Below are 15,056 nucleotides of genomic sequence, written 5' to 3'. Positions count from 1 at the left end.
TCCCTCACACTTTCTCTAGAATAAATATATATATGTGTGTGTGTGTGTGTGTATTTATATATTTGTAGTTTATTTACTTATTTATTTATAGGAAATATTCAACGGTGGTGCGACATCAAGGTAGCAAGTTACTCTCAAATGGTTCAGGAAAAACAGTTGGGGATTGCTTCAATCTTTGGAAAATATGTTAATAAAAAAAGAAAAAGAATAAAAAAGGATTTGAGAATGACAGATAAAGTAGACAAAGAATATTCAGCATACATGTGGGAGTCTCATAGGAAAAAAACAAAACAATGCATATAGAACATATTAAAAATACATAAACAAAACTTTTCTAAAATTAAAAAACTCAAAATATATATCAAAAAGACATTCTGTTTACCTAAGATTATAACTAGCACTGAGAAATATTCTCACAAAATTATTGGACTTAAAATTATTAAGATTAAAAGAAAAATACACACAGACACACCCTCCCCACCCCCAGCAAGCCCCTCAGCCTCTCTGCTCTCCCTTGCCTGGCTCCATTCCCCTGTGACCTCTCCCACCCCCCACTCCCAGGACTGGTCTGGCCTGTTCCATCTATTCAGAAAGACATTGAAACTGAAAACAAATTGAGAACAAACCAAAAAGTTGTATGGCAGTTTTAACTATCACTCATTTTTTTTTTAATGTTTGTTTATTTTTAAGAGATCATGACAGGGGGACAGAGGATCCAAAGCCACCTCTGCACTGATAAAAGTAAGCCCGTTATGGGGATTGAACTCGTGAGTTGTGAGATCATGACCTGAGCTGAAGTTGGATGCTTAACCAACAGAGCCACCCAGGTGCCCCTCTATCACTCATTTTTAACTTCATAAGTAAATGATAACAAAAACCTCAAAAAATAAAAGAAAAAGGGGCACCTGGGTGGCTCAGTCAGTTAAATGCCTGACTCTTGATTTTGGCTCAGGTCATGATCCCATGGTTTGTGGATTTGAACCCTGCTTTGGACTCCCTGCTGACAGAGAAACCTGCATGGGATTCTCTCCCTCTCCACCCCTTCCCTGCTCTTGCACACACACTCCCTCTTTCTCTCTCAAAATAAATTAACTTAGGGGTGCCTGGGTGGCTCAGTCAGTTAAGCATCCGACTTCAGCTCAGGTCATGATCTCAAGGTTCATGAATTCAAGCCCCGCATTGGGCTCTGTGCTGACAGCTCAGAGCCTGGAGCCTGCTTCGGATTCTGTGTCTCCTTCTGTCTCTGTTCCTCCCCTACTTGTACTCTCTTCCTCTCTCTCTCAAAAATAAACAAAGATTAAAAAAAGTTTTTTTGATTAAAAAAAAATTAGAAAAGAAAAAGAAAAATTCACTTGAATTTCAGGCCAAAGGAAAAACATTGCTCTTTAAATGAAAGAAAATGAGGTAGTCATTAGAACTTCATTAGCAATGGTTTAAAGGAGACAGTGGAGTCAACATTTTCAAAGAATCAAGGAAAGAAACTGAATCAAATAGACTTACATATAAAGGCTGCAGTCAAATGTATCAACAACAGATTGGTATTCTGATGATATTGTTCATGTAAACACTCTGAGAAGAGAGAACAAAGTTCAGACACTCAAAATGATGGGAGAGATACTGACATAAAGACTGATGCTAGCAATTAATTGCAATTAGTTAAGATAGTTGTAAGGGGAGAGTGTATAATATGAAAAGACTGTATGCTCTGACAATTTGGATAAAGTATAATTATTAGAAAATGGGGAGTTTGAAGATGCTATGAAAATAGAATAAGCTTTGTGATTGCTTTAAAGTTTTTAACTGGACATAAAAGGATAATATTTCAGTTTGGCTCTGAAGTGATTGCTCATGGTGGAGGGGGCAAAAGCCAAACAAAAGGTTATCATTAGAACAAAAGCATAAACTGTACTAATTTTATATTTATATATTTATTTTTGAAAGTATATAAAACTTATTCTTTGTTTTAGGAATTTCATATGTATTTTTAAATTTAGGAAGGCTTGTCCTTAGTGTGTGGGTGTGTATGACCAAATAAAATAGACTGCACAGAGGAAGTGTGTTCCCGTTACTGTTGCTTCATAACTACTCCAAAGCTTAGTAGATTGAAACAATAACCATTTTATGGATTCTGTAGATTAGGAATTCAGGCAGGATTTTGTCTGGATGGTCTTTGTAGCATAGACTAAGGTCACTTAATGGGATTCAGCTGGTCGGTGAAGGTCCACAATAGCTTTACTCCCCTTGTCTTGTGCCTTGGTGATACTGGCTGGAAGTTAGGGCTCAGAACACCATCACATGACCTCTGCAGCATGGTTCTTTGAGGGTTGTCAGACTTCTTACATGGTATCTGACTTCCCCCAGACAAGCATCCCTAAAGAAACAGGGAAAAGTTTTGTGGCCTCTTCTAATTTAACTTCGAAAGTCACATAGAATCATTTCTACCATATTTGCGTGCTTGTGAGTTATAAGACCAGCCCAAATTCAAGGAGAGAGTGATTAGAGTCTGCCCAATTAATGGGGGAATGGCAAGGTCACAGTACAAGAACATGTGGGATACAGGCATGTATCTTTGGAAAATATACCCTGACACAACTATTTGCACAGAAGCCTTGCCTACATATAAATAAGGTATAGTATGAATAGAACGGAGATCAAATAACTTCAGTCATATCAAACGTTACCTTAGTTCAAAGAAAACAATTTTCAGATTTGCTGATAAGGCAGAATGTAACTCTTTCCAGTATTTTGTTGTAACAAAGAGATGAAGGTTAAAAGCAAAAGAACTATATAGCTATTAAAAAAGAATGAGGGACATCTGTCCATGCTACTATACAGTGTTGTTGCTGTATCTTTTTAAAAGATAAATAAAATAAATTGGGCGCCTGGGTGATCAGTCATTAAGTGTCTGACTTCAGCTCAGGTGAGCTCGAGCCCTGCTTTTCTCTCTCTCTCTCTCTCTCTCTCAAAAATAAACAAATAAATAAAATTAATTTACAAAAGTGGGCAATACATATATGTGTGTGAATATATATATATATAATGTGTACATAATTATGTATTATATATATTAAAATACTCTAGAATAAGTATATGTAAATGTATTTACATATATATGTGTATCTGCTTCTATTTATTAAAAATGGAGGAATAAGCCTTTCTGTAAATGTTTATATATAATGTTTATATATAAATGTTTATTATATTTATATTGGTGATTTATATATAATGACCATATATATAAATGTTTAATATAATTTAGGGTAGGAGAGAGGACTAGAACCTAGACTTCTTTTTTCAATATCCTTGTTTTACAGATATGACCTTGAAACTATTTTACCTACCTAATTAAAAAAAATGAAACTCTTAAAAGCCACCCCTAAATGTCAAAATTGACAATAAAAAAGAACAAATGAACTTAAGTGTATAAGAAATGAGCCAACTGGATAGTTGGCAACATTAACACCTAAGGAGGAACTACTCCAAGTATTCATCCCTACTAGACCATGCTTTAAGGTTAAAAGGAAGTAGGGAAAGTAGTTAACTGTTTTCAAAAACGATGTCGTGGTCTTAGTTGTTGGTGTCGTTATTTCAAGGCTGTTGTAAATGTAATACTGGAAAAAATTAAAAAGTCCCGTGTAATACTCTAATTCTGTTATTCCCAGTGTCGCGAGAACTAGGATTCGTCTTATGCAAGAAAGCACATATAGATAGAAGATAGAAGACATTAATTACAAACTTAATGGTTTTAATTTTTAATTAGAAGAACCAGTATAGGGCTGCCTGATGGGCTCAAAGGAGCATGTGATTCTTGATCTTGGCATCATGAGTTTGAGCCTCACGTTGAATGTATAAATTACTTAAATAAATAAAACTTTTAACAATAAGAGGAACCAGTATTTGTACCTCCATCCATCAGTCTATCTCTATTTTCACTGTGCCTTTGCAAATAAAAGTTTGCCATGAATTGTTTTGGTTTTTCTTTTTTTTTTTTTTTTTTTTTCTTTAGAGTGAGAAAGGGAGAGGGACAGGGAGAGAGAGAATCTTAAGCAGGCTCCATGCCCAGCATGGATCCCACACAGGACTCAGTCCCACAGGGCTCTGGGGTCATGACCTGAGCCAAAATTAAGAGTTGGACACTTAACCAACTGAGTCACCCAGGCGCCTCAATGCCATGAACTGTTAATTGTTGAATTGTACTGGACACATTATTACTGTCTACTAACATTTGTATTTTAAATTTTCTGTTATTTTTTTTTAATTTTTTTTTAACGTTTATTTATTTTTGAGACAGAGAGAGACAGAGCATGAACGGGGGAGGGTCAGAGAGAGGGAGACACAGAATCTGAAACAGGCTCCAGGTTCTGAGCTGTCAGCACAGAGCCCGACGTGGGGCTCGAACCCACGGACTGGGAGATCATGACCTGAGCCAAAGCCGGCCGCTTAACCGACTGAGCCACCCAGGCGCCCCTCTGTCATATTTTTACAGGATAGTAAAAGGGGCGCCTGGGTGGCTAAGTCGGTTGAGCATCCGACCTCGGCTCAGGTCATGGTCTCACGGTTCGTGAGTTCAAGCCCCACATTGGGCTCTGTGCTGTCAGTGCGGAGCCCACTTCATATCCTCTGTCCTCCTAGCTCTCTGCCCCTCCCCCACTTATGCTCTCTCTTTCTCTCTCTCTCAAAAATAAATATTTAAAAAAAGAACACTTTATTACTTACTAGTTTGAACTATTAAATGTTTTTGAGTTTTTTGATGAACTGTTGCTTCAATTAATCTTAGTATCCATAAAACAAACATGGTGTCTATGGTAAAAAGAATAACTCCACAATAATCATGTTTGCTCTTCCTCTGTCTTCTTAAACTATACAAACTCCCAAGCAAGATATTTGTTCTTGCTTTAAGACCGTTTGTATTTGTAAGAAAATCTGAGGAGATCTACCCTAATTTCTATAAAATAGTTTGTTATAGAGAAAAGGTATAAAGGTGTGTAAATGTGTAATGCAGTGTATTTGAAAAAGTGCTTATGGTTTTATTAATAGATTTAGTAGTTTTTACTATATGATATAGTTTAAAATAATTCGTCTAAATCACACTTGCTTTATATAAAAATGATCTTAAATGTTTATTCAAATTGTTTTGTATCTTATTTTGGTATTTTGAGAATTTACAAATCATAAAATGAGTTGAAGTAAATTTAATGTACAGTTTTTAAGGCATATTTTTCCTGTATTGTTGACTTTTGCCATATTATTGACTGTACACAAGTTCTGTGTTTAAGCACATAAAAGTAACTGATTTCCTCAAGGGGAAAAATCAGTAAACAAAGTGTCTAGTATAAATCATTATAGGATTCTTTTTTTAAGTACAAAAATCAGAATAAATTCTGAATTTTAATCTTTAGAATTTACAGTTAGACAGTAATGTGAGGTTGATACCACTATTTGATGCATGAAAGTTGTCTTTTAATTGTGATTAAATGTAATATGAACTTTAAAATAGCATATGAGAAAATTCTAATTCAGCCAGTTCTAATTTATGGTACATTTGGAAAATTGTTGGTTTTTTGAAATTTGCATTTTGTCCAAAAATCTTACACAGATTACTCTTTCAAGGTTCTAACCTCATATAATTATTATAAGCCAGCTAATGTATTTAATACTTTATATTCAAGTAACTTATTTTTTTAGAGTGTAAAGTATAAATTTATTTTTTTTCCCCATCAGAATACAGTCGTTTTGAAGCCAAAATACATGACTTACGGGAGCAGATGATGAATAGTAGCATTAGTTCAGGATCAGGTTCTCTTCGAACTAGCCAGAAGCGATCTCTCTATGTCAGGTAAATTTTTTTACTTCTAATTATGGCAGTCCTTATTTATGCATGCATGCAGAGTCCTTCACATTTTTTACTATGACTTAGTTTTACTGTAGAAGAATATATTGCAAAGAATATATTGCCACCTGTCTGGCTCAGTTGGTGGAGCATATGACTCCTGATCTCAGGATTATGAGTTCAATCCCATGTTGGGTATAGAAATTACTTAAAAATAAAATATAAAAAAAAAGAAAAAAGAAAAAATCTATTGTAAACCAAAGAAATGTTATTTTAGGATTGATTTCTTGACAGTCTGTCTTTCAAGAATTGGAATGTTACTATAATTGTATTAAAGTTGTACAACCCCTTGAATAATAATGGCATGATAAAGACAAAATAAATGTGGGAGAAAAAAATTTTTAAGTTATTTTCCTGAGTGACTGTATTGTAGCTTGGTATGTTATATCATCCAACACTTACTTATATTCTTTATAATAAACTGTTCTCTAACATTTAATTACTACAGTAATGTCCATAATAGCAAAGGGAGCATATGTAAATAATAGCTTAAAATGTGAGTAGCCTCAGTAGAGAACACAGATTCAGGAAATTTCTACATGTATTTTTTGAATTTAAACTGTTCTTTTTTATTTCATTGGCTAATAAGACTTACACAGATGACCTATTTGTATTCTGTATACTCTTTTTAGCAGAGCCTTTACTCAGCACTTTATTGCACTATTAGTTTAACTTTAGTTGATGACTACGGGTAATCTGTACCATTCTTCATTAATTTTGTTCATTTCTTCTGATCTTACTGAGGAACATTTCCTAGTATGTTTTATTTATTCTTCTGATGAGAGATGATGTATCTTACATAAAATAGACATGTATCCCATATGTGTTTGTGCATATGTATAAAAACATCTATGCAAACAAGCATGTATTCTATACTTGTTTACATATGATATGACTTACTGTCTCACATGTTATTCTGTGATACATAACAAAAGGAAACTGTTCTCACTTTCTTCACTTGTTCTTTTCCTACCCCTTTCATTCCTCCTGCCCTACCAATGATCTGGGAATCCTTAGTCTATCAGACTTTTCTCTTCTTCCACTAATTATTGTAATATTTATTAAATTTTATTTAGATTTATTATTTATTATTTCTATACATTATTTATTAAATTTTATTTATTAAATTATTCTGTTCCAAAGTGTTTTATGTGATACTGATATCTACAGAAAAAAGGAAAAACAGATTTGTTTATACTCTCCTTTTTTCATTTTCTTCTTCTTGCCTATATTTTCTAATTTTAATATAATTAGGTGTTGCCTTTAATAGTGATTTATTAAAAACTTACAAAGGCATAAAAATCAAGACATTACATTTGTTTCAGGCACCTTTAATGAGTCATCTTTACTTTTTGTTATTTTTTAAAGAAGTACCTTATTTTTGCAAGTTATATACTATCAAAAAAATGTAATGGGGGCTTCCAGGTGGCTCCGTCAGTTAAATGTCCACCTTTGGCTCAGGTCATGATCTCGCGGTTCACACGTTTGAGCCCCAGGTTGGGCTCTGTACTAACAGCTCAGCACCTGGAGCCTGGTTCAGATTCTGTGTCTTGCTCTCTCGCTCTGCCCTTCCCCAACTCGTGCTCTGTCTCTCTCCTCTGAAAAATAAATAAACGTTGTAAAAAATAATAATAAAAAATATCTGTCACCTCCGAAAAATCCCTAATTTCATTCTCTGAAAACAGTCATCCTCCATTTTCTTAGCAAAGTCCCTTGTCTTTACCTCCAAATTTCTAAATAATGTGCATATACTGCTGTTTTCCAGTTTACCATTGTAGATAACTTTCTCTTTCATACCAAACTACTCTTCATCCTTTATCACTCAAACATAGTGTCATCACTGTTAATAAAATTAATAGCATTTAATCATGTGACTATTATAGTATCTGTCATTACTCAAGTAGTATATTATAACACCATCCTTCCTTTCTTCTGCAGCCCTTCATTTTTCCTAGGCATAATAATCATCTCATTTTTATTTGCTTAATTGTTCATGTACTTATTACTAAGTATCTTTCTTTATCTTACAATAGACTCTAGAGTTTTTCACTTAAAGAAACATGTGGTTGTACATATGATCTTACACTTCAGATTTTTTCTTTCTGTTCCAGTCTGGACTAGTTACTTTATAGACTTGCTGTGTAGATCTCTTATGAGACTTGCCTTTGCCACTGTCCTATTCCTTTTTTTTTTTAAGTTTATTTATTTAATTTGAAAGAGAGAAAGCATGAGTGGAGGAGGGAGGGAGGAAGGGGTAGGGGGAGAGAGAGAGAGAGAGAGAGGGAATGAATATGAATCTCAAGTAGGCTCTCTGCTGACAGCACAGAGCCCAGTACAGGGCTTGATCTCAGGAAACCATGAGATCATGGCCTGAGCCAGATCAGGAGTCAGATGCTTAACCAGCTGAGCCACCAGGTGCCCCTGTCCTATGCCTTTTAGCACTCTGCTATGTCAGAGTCTGTTTTTTTCAGTGCCACATTTTCTTTCTCAATTTACTTTCCTTTAATAAAGCACATTCTCCAATAAATTCTTGAAAAAAGAGTATATGGGGGACATTTTTTGAGTGTTAGCATGTCTGAAAATGACTTTACTTTGCCTTCTTCATAGAGTATTTGGGGTATGGAGGAAGGTATGATATCCTATTTTATTTTCTAAAAGCCTCTTCTTATTTGATCATTTTTTTGTCGTCTTTTTATTTCATGGACCTAATATCTTCTCATTTTCTCTAATGTTCTGCTTCTTGAATTCTGTACATTCTCTGTATTTCTTTTTTTTCTAGTTTGCCTCTTTTCTTGTTTTTCATGTGTGAGATGATCTTTAAATATTTAGTGATCCTTATTTCCTATTCTTATGGAGAATGAAGCTAGCTGGATTTAACTATAAAATACTTGGCTTTGTTCGTTGCCCTTTCCCACCCGAGGTCATTGTTTGGGGTCATTAAATATCTCTAGAAAAGAATCCTTAATCTCTTGCCTGCAGTATAAACAAGGTTGCTAGAATTTCCATTTTCAGTGTGCAGATTACTTTTTATCTCTTTAGCCCAGCACCACATTCCCCATCAAGTTCCAGAGTACAGAACTTACCAAATTCAATTTCTTTAGAAACTAAACCTCTTGTCTTCTGGGTCTGAGAACAAGAGAAGGGATCTAGAGATTCTAAGTGCTATATGAAGTGTTTTCACCAGTTCTTTTGTTTTCACTGCTGTAACTTACCTCTGCCTATCTGAATTCTGTACACTTCTACTTCCTGAACATTTCTAGGATCTGGTGGAGTAAACCTTATTTCAGTAGCCCTCTCTTCAGACACCCCATTTAAGCTTCCTCCAATCTGCAATAATGAATAGGTCTACCTAAGATCCAGCAGTAGCACTACGAGGTATTTGTCTCAAGAATACAAAAATACTAATTCAGAGGAATAAATGTCCCCCCACCCATCTTTATAGCAGCCTTATCTGCAATAGCCAAATTAGGGAAACAGCCCAAGTGTCCATTGACTGAAGAATAGATAATGAAGTTGTGGTGTATACACACACACACACACACACACACACACACACACACACACACACACTGGAATATTACTCAGCCATTAAAAATGAATGAAATCTTGCCTTTTGCAACAGCATGGATGGAGCTAGAAAGTATTATTCTAAGTGAAATAAGTCAGAAAAAGACAAATGCCATATGATTTCACTCATATGTGGAATTCACAAAATAAAACAAATGAACATATGGGGAGAAAAGAGGGAGAGAGACAAACCAAGAAACAGACTCTTAACTATATAGAACAAACTAATGGTTACCAGAAGGGAAGTGTGTGAGAAGATGGGTTAAATAGGTGATGAGGATTAAAGAGTGCACTTGTGATGAGCACCAGGTGATGTGTGGAAGTATTGAATGAGTATATTATACACCCAAAATTAATATTACATTGTTTATTAACTAACTGGAATTTAAATAAAAATTTTTTAAAAAGAGAGATAGGTTTAAAAAATTGGGTAACACAGAAAGGAATATGATTTGTATCCTAATTTCCAGTTGCCAAATTAGAACTAAAGAATAAATAAATTGTATTATAAATGTAATTGCTGGGATTCTTTCCTTTACTTTTGAGAGAACTACTTTGGATGAGAATTTAAGTATTGTATATTAATAGAACACAGTATTTTTATCAAATTTTAAAAGATTCTTAACATTGTGCAATTACTATATTAATACAGTATTTTTTCCAAAATATTTAGCAGCTGTTAAAGGCCTGTATAGTTAGTTTTCATCATTGTTATTGACTCAGAAAATTCTGTTACTCTAGTTCTGTGAACAAATAGAAGGAATAATTAACTGACACAATAGTCACTCTGTTAATCTAGTCTTACACTCCGCAACTAATGAATCAAATCTTTCAGGGAGTTTGTTTTCCTAAGTATGTGTAGCCAAAATAAAGAGAAGAGTATCTCTTAATATTTACTTTTTGTTTATTAATTTAGAGCAACTCTCTAGGTTTGTCTTCATTTTAGAATTCAATATGGGTTGCCAGTGGATTACACTAAAAGCATTTTTTTTTTAATTTCTCATCCAATATTGAAAGAAATAAGGTGGTACCTAATTTTAGAAAACTGTTAGCATATGTCACTTTTACTGTTTCTTTTTTTGTCTGTCCTTCCATATGTAGTGCAAATTTGAGCTTGGCATTATTTTGCCCACCATGGTATCTTGTTTAATTATTTACCTGGATTATATACACTTTCAGAATCCTGTGTTCATTTAATATTGGAATGAACATCATGACAAATAATCATAGACTTTTTTTTCTTCTTAATCTAGAGCGCTTTTTGATTATGACAAGACTAAAGACAGTGGCCTTCCCAGTCAGGGCTTGAACTTCAAATTTGGAGATATCCTCCATGTTATTAATGCTTCTGATGATGAATGGTGGCAAGCCAGGCAGGTTACCCCAGATGGAGAGAGTGATGAAGTTGGAGTAATTCCCAGTAAACGCAGGTAAATATAAGTCTGGTACAGTCTTACCACTTGAAAGTAGGGCAACATAAATAATTGTTGATTTTTAAAATTATTTTACCAAGATGGTGATGCTTGGTTTTCCATTTTGTGTTTCACAATCATTTGATTTTGTTCACCTTATGTTGTAACCAGTGAAGTAATTAAAGAATGTGATGCCCCCAAAGGTTTTTAAATAACTTTGCCATGTATCTATACCATTGGAGGGAGAGAGATTTAAAAGCCTTTGTAGTTTTCTCATGTAGGTGGTGATGGAATCTTAAACTTTACATTTTTGATTATATGAATTGCCTCCTTTAGACTTAAAAAATGGAAGTGTAAATAAATGTGAAATGTTTAGAACTATCTTGTTACTTGCTTCACATCTTTTTTCTTGATTAATTTAGAAGTATTGGTACATTCACTGGTCTTTCCTCTTTGCTTTTAACCACTTATTATCATGATTGATACTTACTGTCTACTGGAAAAGTAGTCAAGTATAGACATAGATAGGATGATCCCAGTATAGACAATCCTCTCTAAGGTCTACGAAATGCTGCTGAATACCCCTACTTTCGTGAGAAATGGTATTAAACTGTCAGTTCGTAATTCCCCCGAAATAGCTTTTTTGTGAGATCTGATTTGTACAAATCATTGCCTAAAAGCCTCTTTAAGTTTTAAGACAGCCAGCCAAAATTGGTAAAGAGACATTAGTGTTTAGTGTAGCTAGTTAATTCACTTCAGGTCAAGCTTATGATGGAATACACTTGTTCTGTTCTAATGAGTTGGATTTATACTTATTTTGTTAAGAGCCTCTGTAATTGATAAGTATGCCAAATCATGTACCTATTTATAAACCTCTACCTGTATATATTTATATAACTGCTTGTACAAGTTGAAGAGTAGGAATATTAAAATATTACCTAGATTTGTATTTGTGGTTTGGGGATTTATGACTGTTCTATGCTAGATCCATATATTTAGCAAGCTCCAGCTATTTGGCTAGATCTTATAAAGAGGCAACTCCTCTTTTAGCAATGCAGCCCTCAGCATAACTTTTCTCCTAGAATAGAACATAGTCTGCTTTAAATTCAGAAATGCTTCCTTTGTGCCTTGTTGAGTCAGTAAAAATCTCACATCTTAAATATCAAAGTCAGAGTTCCTAAAAATTGTCTTATCCTTTGGTACCTCCTATCTCTCATAGGCTTTATGTGTGCCTGCAACTAATAAGAAAACACTGGCTTTGATGAAAAGAGATTCTTTTTATTTTGTACAAAAATTCCATAAAGTTGAATTTTGTGGGATTTTTTTGTTTTTTTATGTTTATTCATTTATTTATATAATTTTTCTTCCATAAGCTATAGTATGAAACCACAACTAATTATGCCGTTTTGTTCTTGAATGTATTCAAAACTTCTGTTTTCTTAAAACAGAACTATCTCTTTCTTAGACCTCTGTACTTCTAATAATAGCACAAGGAACTGTAGTTACTACAGTTCTTAGTTTTCTTTCAGGAATAGTATTTACAGTTAAGCACAATTTAAATCAATCAACTATTTAGTGAACAAGATAATGATGTGAAAACAAAGCCATTTTGAGTTGTAAACGTTTACTCACTAAATGTTAGTTTTGCAGTGCCCTCAGTAAGTACCTAGGCAGAATTATAAATTAGTTAATCATCTCATGGACTCTCTAATCATGTCATGGACTGTTCTAGCACAATAAAAACAAGTTTCAAATCCTTGACTACTAAGGTTCTTTATCCACGGTAAAACTGTATAGCTAGATAATGAAGGAAATACATATATTCACAACCTGTTGTGGTAAGTTTTTCTGCTATATACTAACGTAATATCTATGTTGAAATTGAGGATTTATAAAAGCTTAATTTACAGGAAATTTTGCGAGGTTCATATTGGTATTACAATCTACATGAAACATTTGTTTTGATGTAGTTTTGTTGGCTTGCTTATTTTGAATACTTGGCACTTTAACAAGTTTCAGAATTCATAAGATCTAAAAGCTGTACAGGCTTCCTTATCTTAAGCTTGTTCCCTTGGCACCAATTTCACCTGTAGAGGGATAACTAAGGATAACTGAGATTACCAAGTCTTTGTATCTCCTTCCAAAGATACTTTAAAGTTTTTGTATACTGTAATTGGTTTCTTTCTATATTTACACAGGTATATCACTGGAGCTAAATTTAATTTTTGTATTTCCCATTTTTTTATAAAAATGTCAGAGCTACAGAAAAATAAGTAACAAGAGGAAGAATAGTACAAGAAACAATAGTACAAGAAATCCACATATCCTTCACCTACTTTTACCAGTTGTTAACATTTTGCCTTATTTGTTCACTGTCTTATGCTTAATTTTTGGCATATGTGTATGCCCCGTGCTAAGCTAATATTTAAACAATAACAAAAAAACCAAAATCTGGCAAATTGCTCAATTCAGAAGTGGTTCCTCATAATAATTTTAATATAATTATGGAATTGAGTACATTTATAAGTACACAGGTACTGTATTTTGATACTTCACAAGTGGTTTTGTTTCATAATAAAATGAGCCGTGTATTTCATTTTAGAAATTATAATTAATTTTGGGATGCAAACCTAGATGACTTCTGAAGACTTTAGAATATAAAAATGCCCTATATTAAAGTATCAGTTTTAATGATTTCTAGTTAGGCCCTTAGATATTTCAGTATACTTTAAAAATAGCATTCTATACTTTGACAGAGTTGAGAAGAAAGAACGAGCCCGGTTAAAAACAGTGAAATTTAATTCTAAAACAAGAGGAGATAAAGGGGTGAGTATATGAAATTTCATATTTCTAGATATTAGTAATTGAGGATAGTAGGTATTTTCTTAATTCTTGCTGGAAATACATTATTAAAATTAGAAGGATTTTGCTGTAAGAGTTAACCATCAACAGGTGTTGCTGTGGTGCTTTCGCATAGTAGATACTGAAGTAATTTAAATATTACTGAAGTAATTTAATTTATTAAATTAAAGCAGCCATTTTACAGACATTTTTCAATTAAGTTATTTATTTTGAGAGAGAGAGAGCACACGTGAGAAGGGGGAGGGGCAGAGAGGGACAGAGAGAAAGAATCCCAGGCAGGCTCTGCACCATCAGCACAGAGGCCAGTGCGGGCCTCAAACTCACGAACTGTGAGATCATGACCTGAGCCAAAATTAAGAGTGGGACTAAGTCATCCAGGGACCCCTCATTTCATATATTCTTAATATACTTTGGTGAGGTTATTTATACAAGTGAAATAAATTCAGCCTTCATTCAGATGTCCAGTTAGAAACTTGTATCATCAGTATTAATCATGCAGCTAATTTAATAATACATGTTCTGAGAAAATATGCCCCAAAATATTATTAACTAGGTCATAATGTAAGTTTACAGGTTTTTGTAAGTTAATTTGTGGAAATTTTTTATTGCCCTTCTTTGTGCCTAATATAATTTATTAAGGAAAACCCATGCTTTAAATATTTGAATCAATATGAATTTTTATTTTGAGGAAATAAAGAGACAGTCAAGAGGGGGAATTATAGATGGTCAAGAAATACTTGTAAACTCTTTCATATATAATTTTAAACGTGTTTTTGTTTTCATTGTTAAATTCTGCTTAAATATAATGGATGCCCATAGATGAAGGAGCTATTATAGGCTTTGTCCTGTACTATGTATGTAATTACTACAACAGAATATGGTAGCAATAAGCCTAAAGAAATAAGCTGAACATATATGTTGTCTTGAAATACTATTCATAGGAATGTTTTGTGTTTGGGTTTTTTTCTTTTTTGATCTAACACAAGTTTTATCATCTTTTGATCATATCTCAAATGAATGTGGGAAGTTAACTCAACAAATTTTAATTAACCCTGTCATTTGTGCTTCTCTGATAAAACTAAGCACATAAACTTAAAGCCTTTAAGATAAATATCCTTGATCAAAGAAATTAAATCTAAGTAAATTATATAATGTATTCAGTTATTTTAGAAATGATAAATTAGTTTAAAATGGTAGCTTTCAGAAAATAAAAAATTACATAGTGTGATCTGAAGCAATATGTAAAATAGAAATTTGGGAGAAGAAAAAAATCCCAAGTAAATGCTCAGGATTTGCTTTTTGTGCTTATTTTATATATGTCTTTA

General features: G+C 33.5%; 1 protein-coding gene across 25 annotated transcripts in view; it reads left to right on the top strand.

Annotated features, from left to right (window-relative positions):
- Positions 1–15,056, top strand: part of DLG1 (discs large MAGUK scaffold protein 1) — a 271,862-nt gene that overhangs the window by 215,296 nt on the left and 41,510 nt on the right. For all 25 annotated transcript variants that reach the window (XM_027061130.2, XM_027061129.2, XM_015073778.3 and 22 more), the window contains 3 exons: positions 5,722–5,836; positions 10,711–10,887; positions 13,626–13,695. In XM_027061130.2, coding sequence (XP_026916931.1) covers positions 5,722–5,836; positions 10,711–10,887; positions 13,626–13,695 — 362 coding nt within the window. The remainder of the gene's footprint in view (positions 1–5,721; positions 5,837–10,710; positions 10,888–13,625; positions 13,696–15,056) is intronic.

This window comes from Acinonyx jubatus, chromosome C2, assembly GCF_027475565.1.
Source record: "Acinonyx jubatus isolate Ajub_Pintada_27869175 chromosome C2, VMU_Ajub_asm_v1.0, whole genome shotgun sequence".
NCBI lineage: Eukaryota > Metazoa > Chordata > Mammalia > Carnivora > Felidae > Acinonyx > Acinonyx jubatus.
The sequence above is the reverse complement of the archived record's forward strand: the minus strand, read 5'-3'. Positions and strand labels throughout refer to the sequence as shown.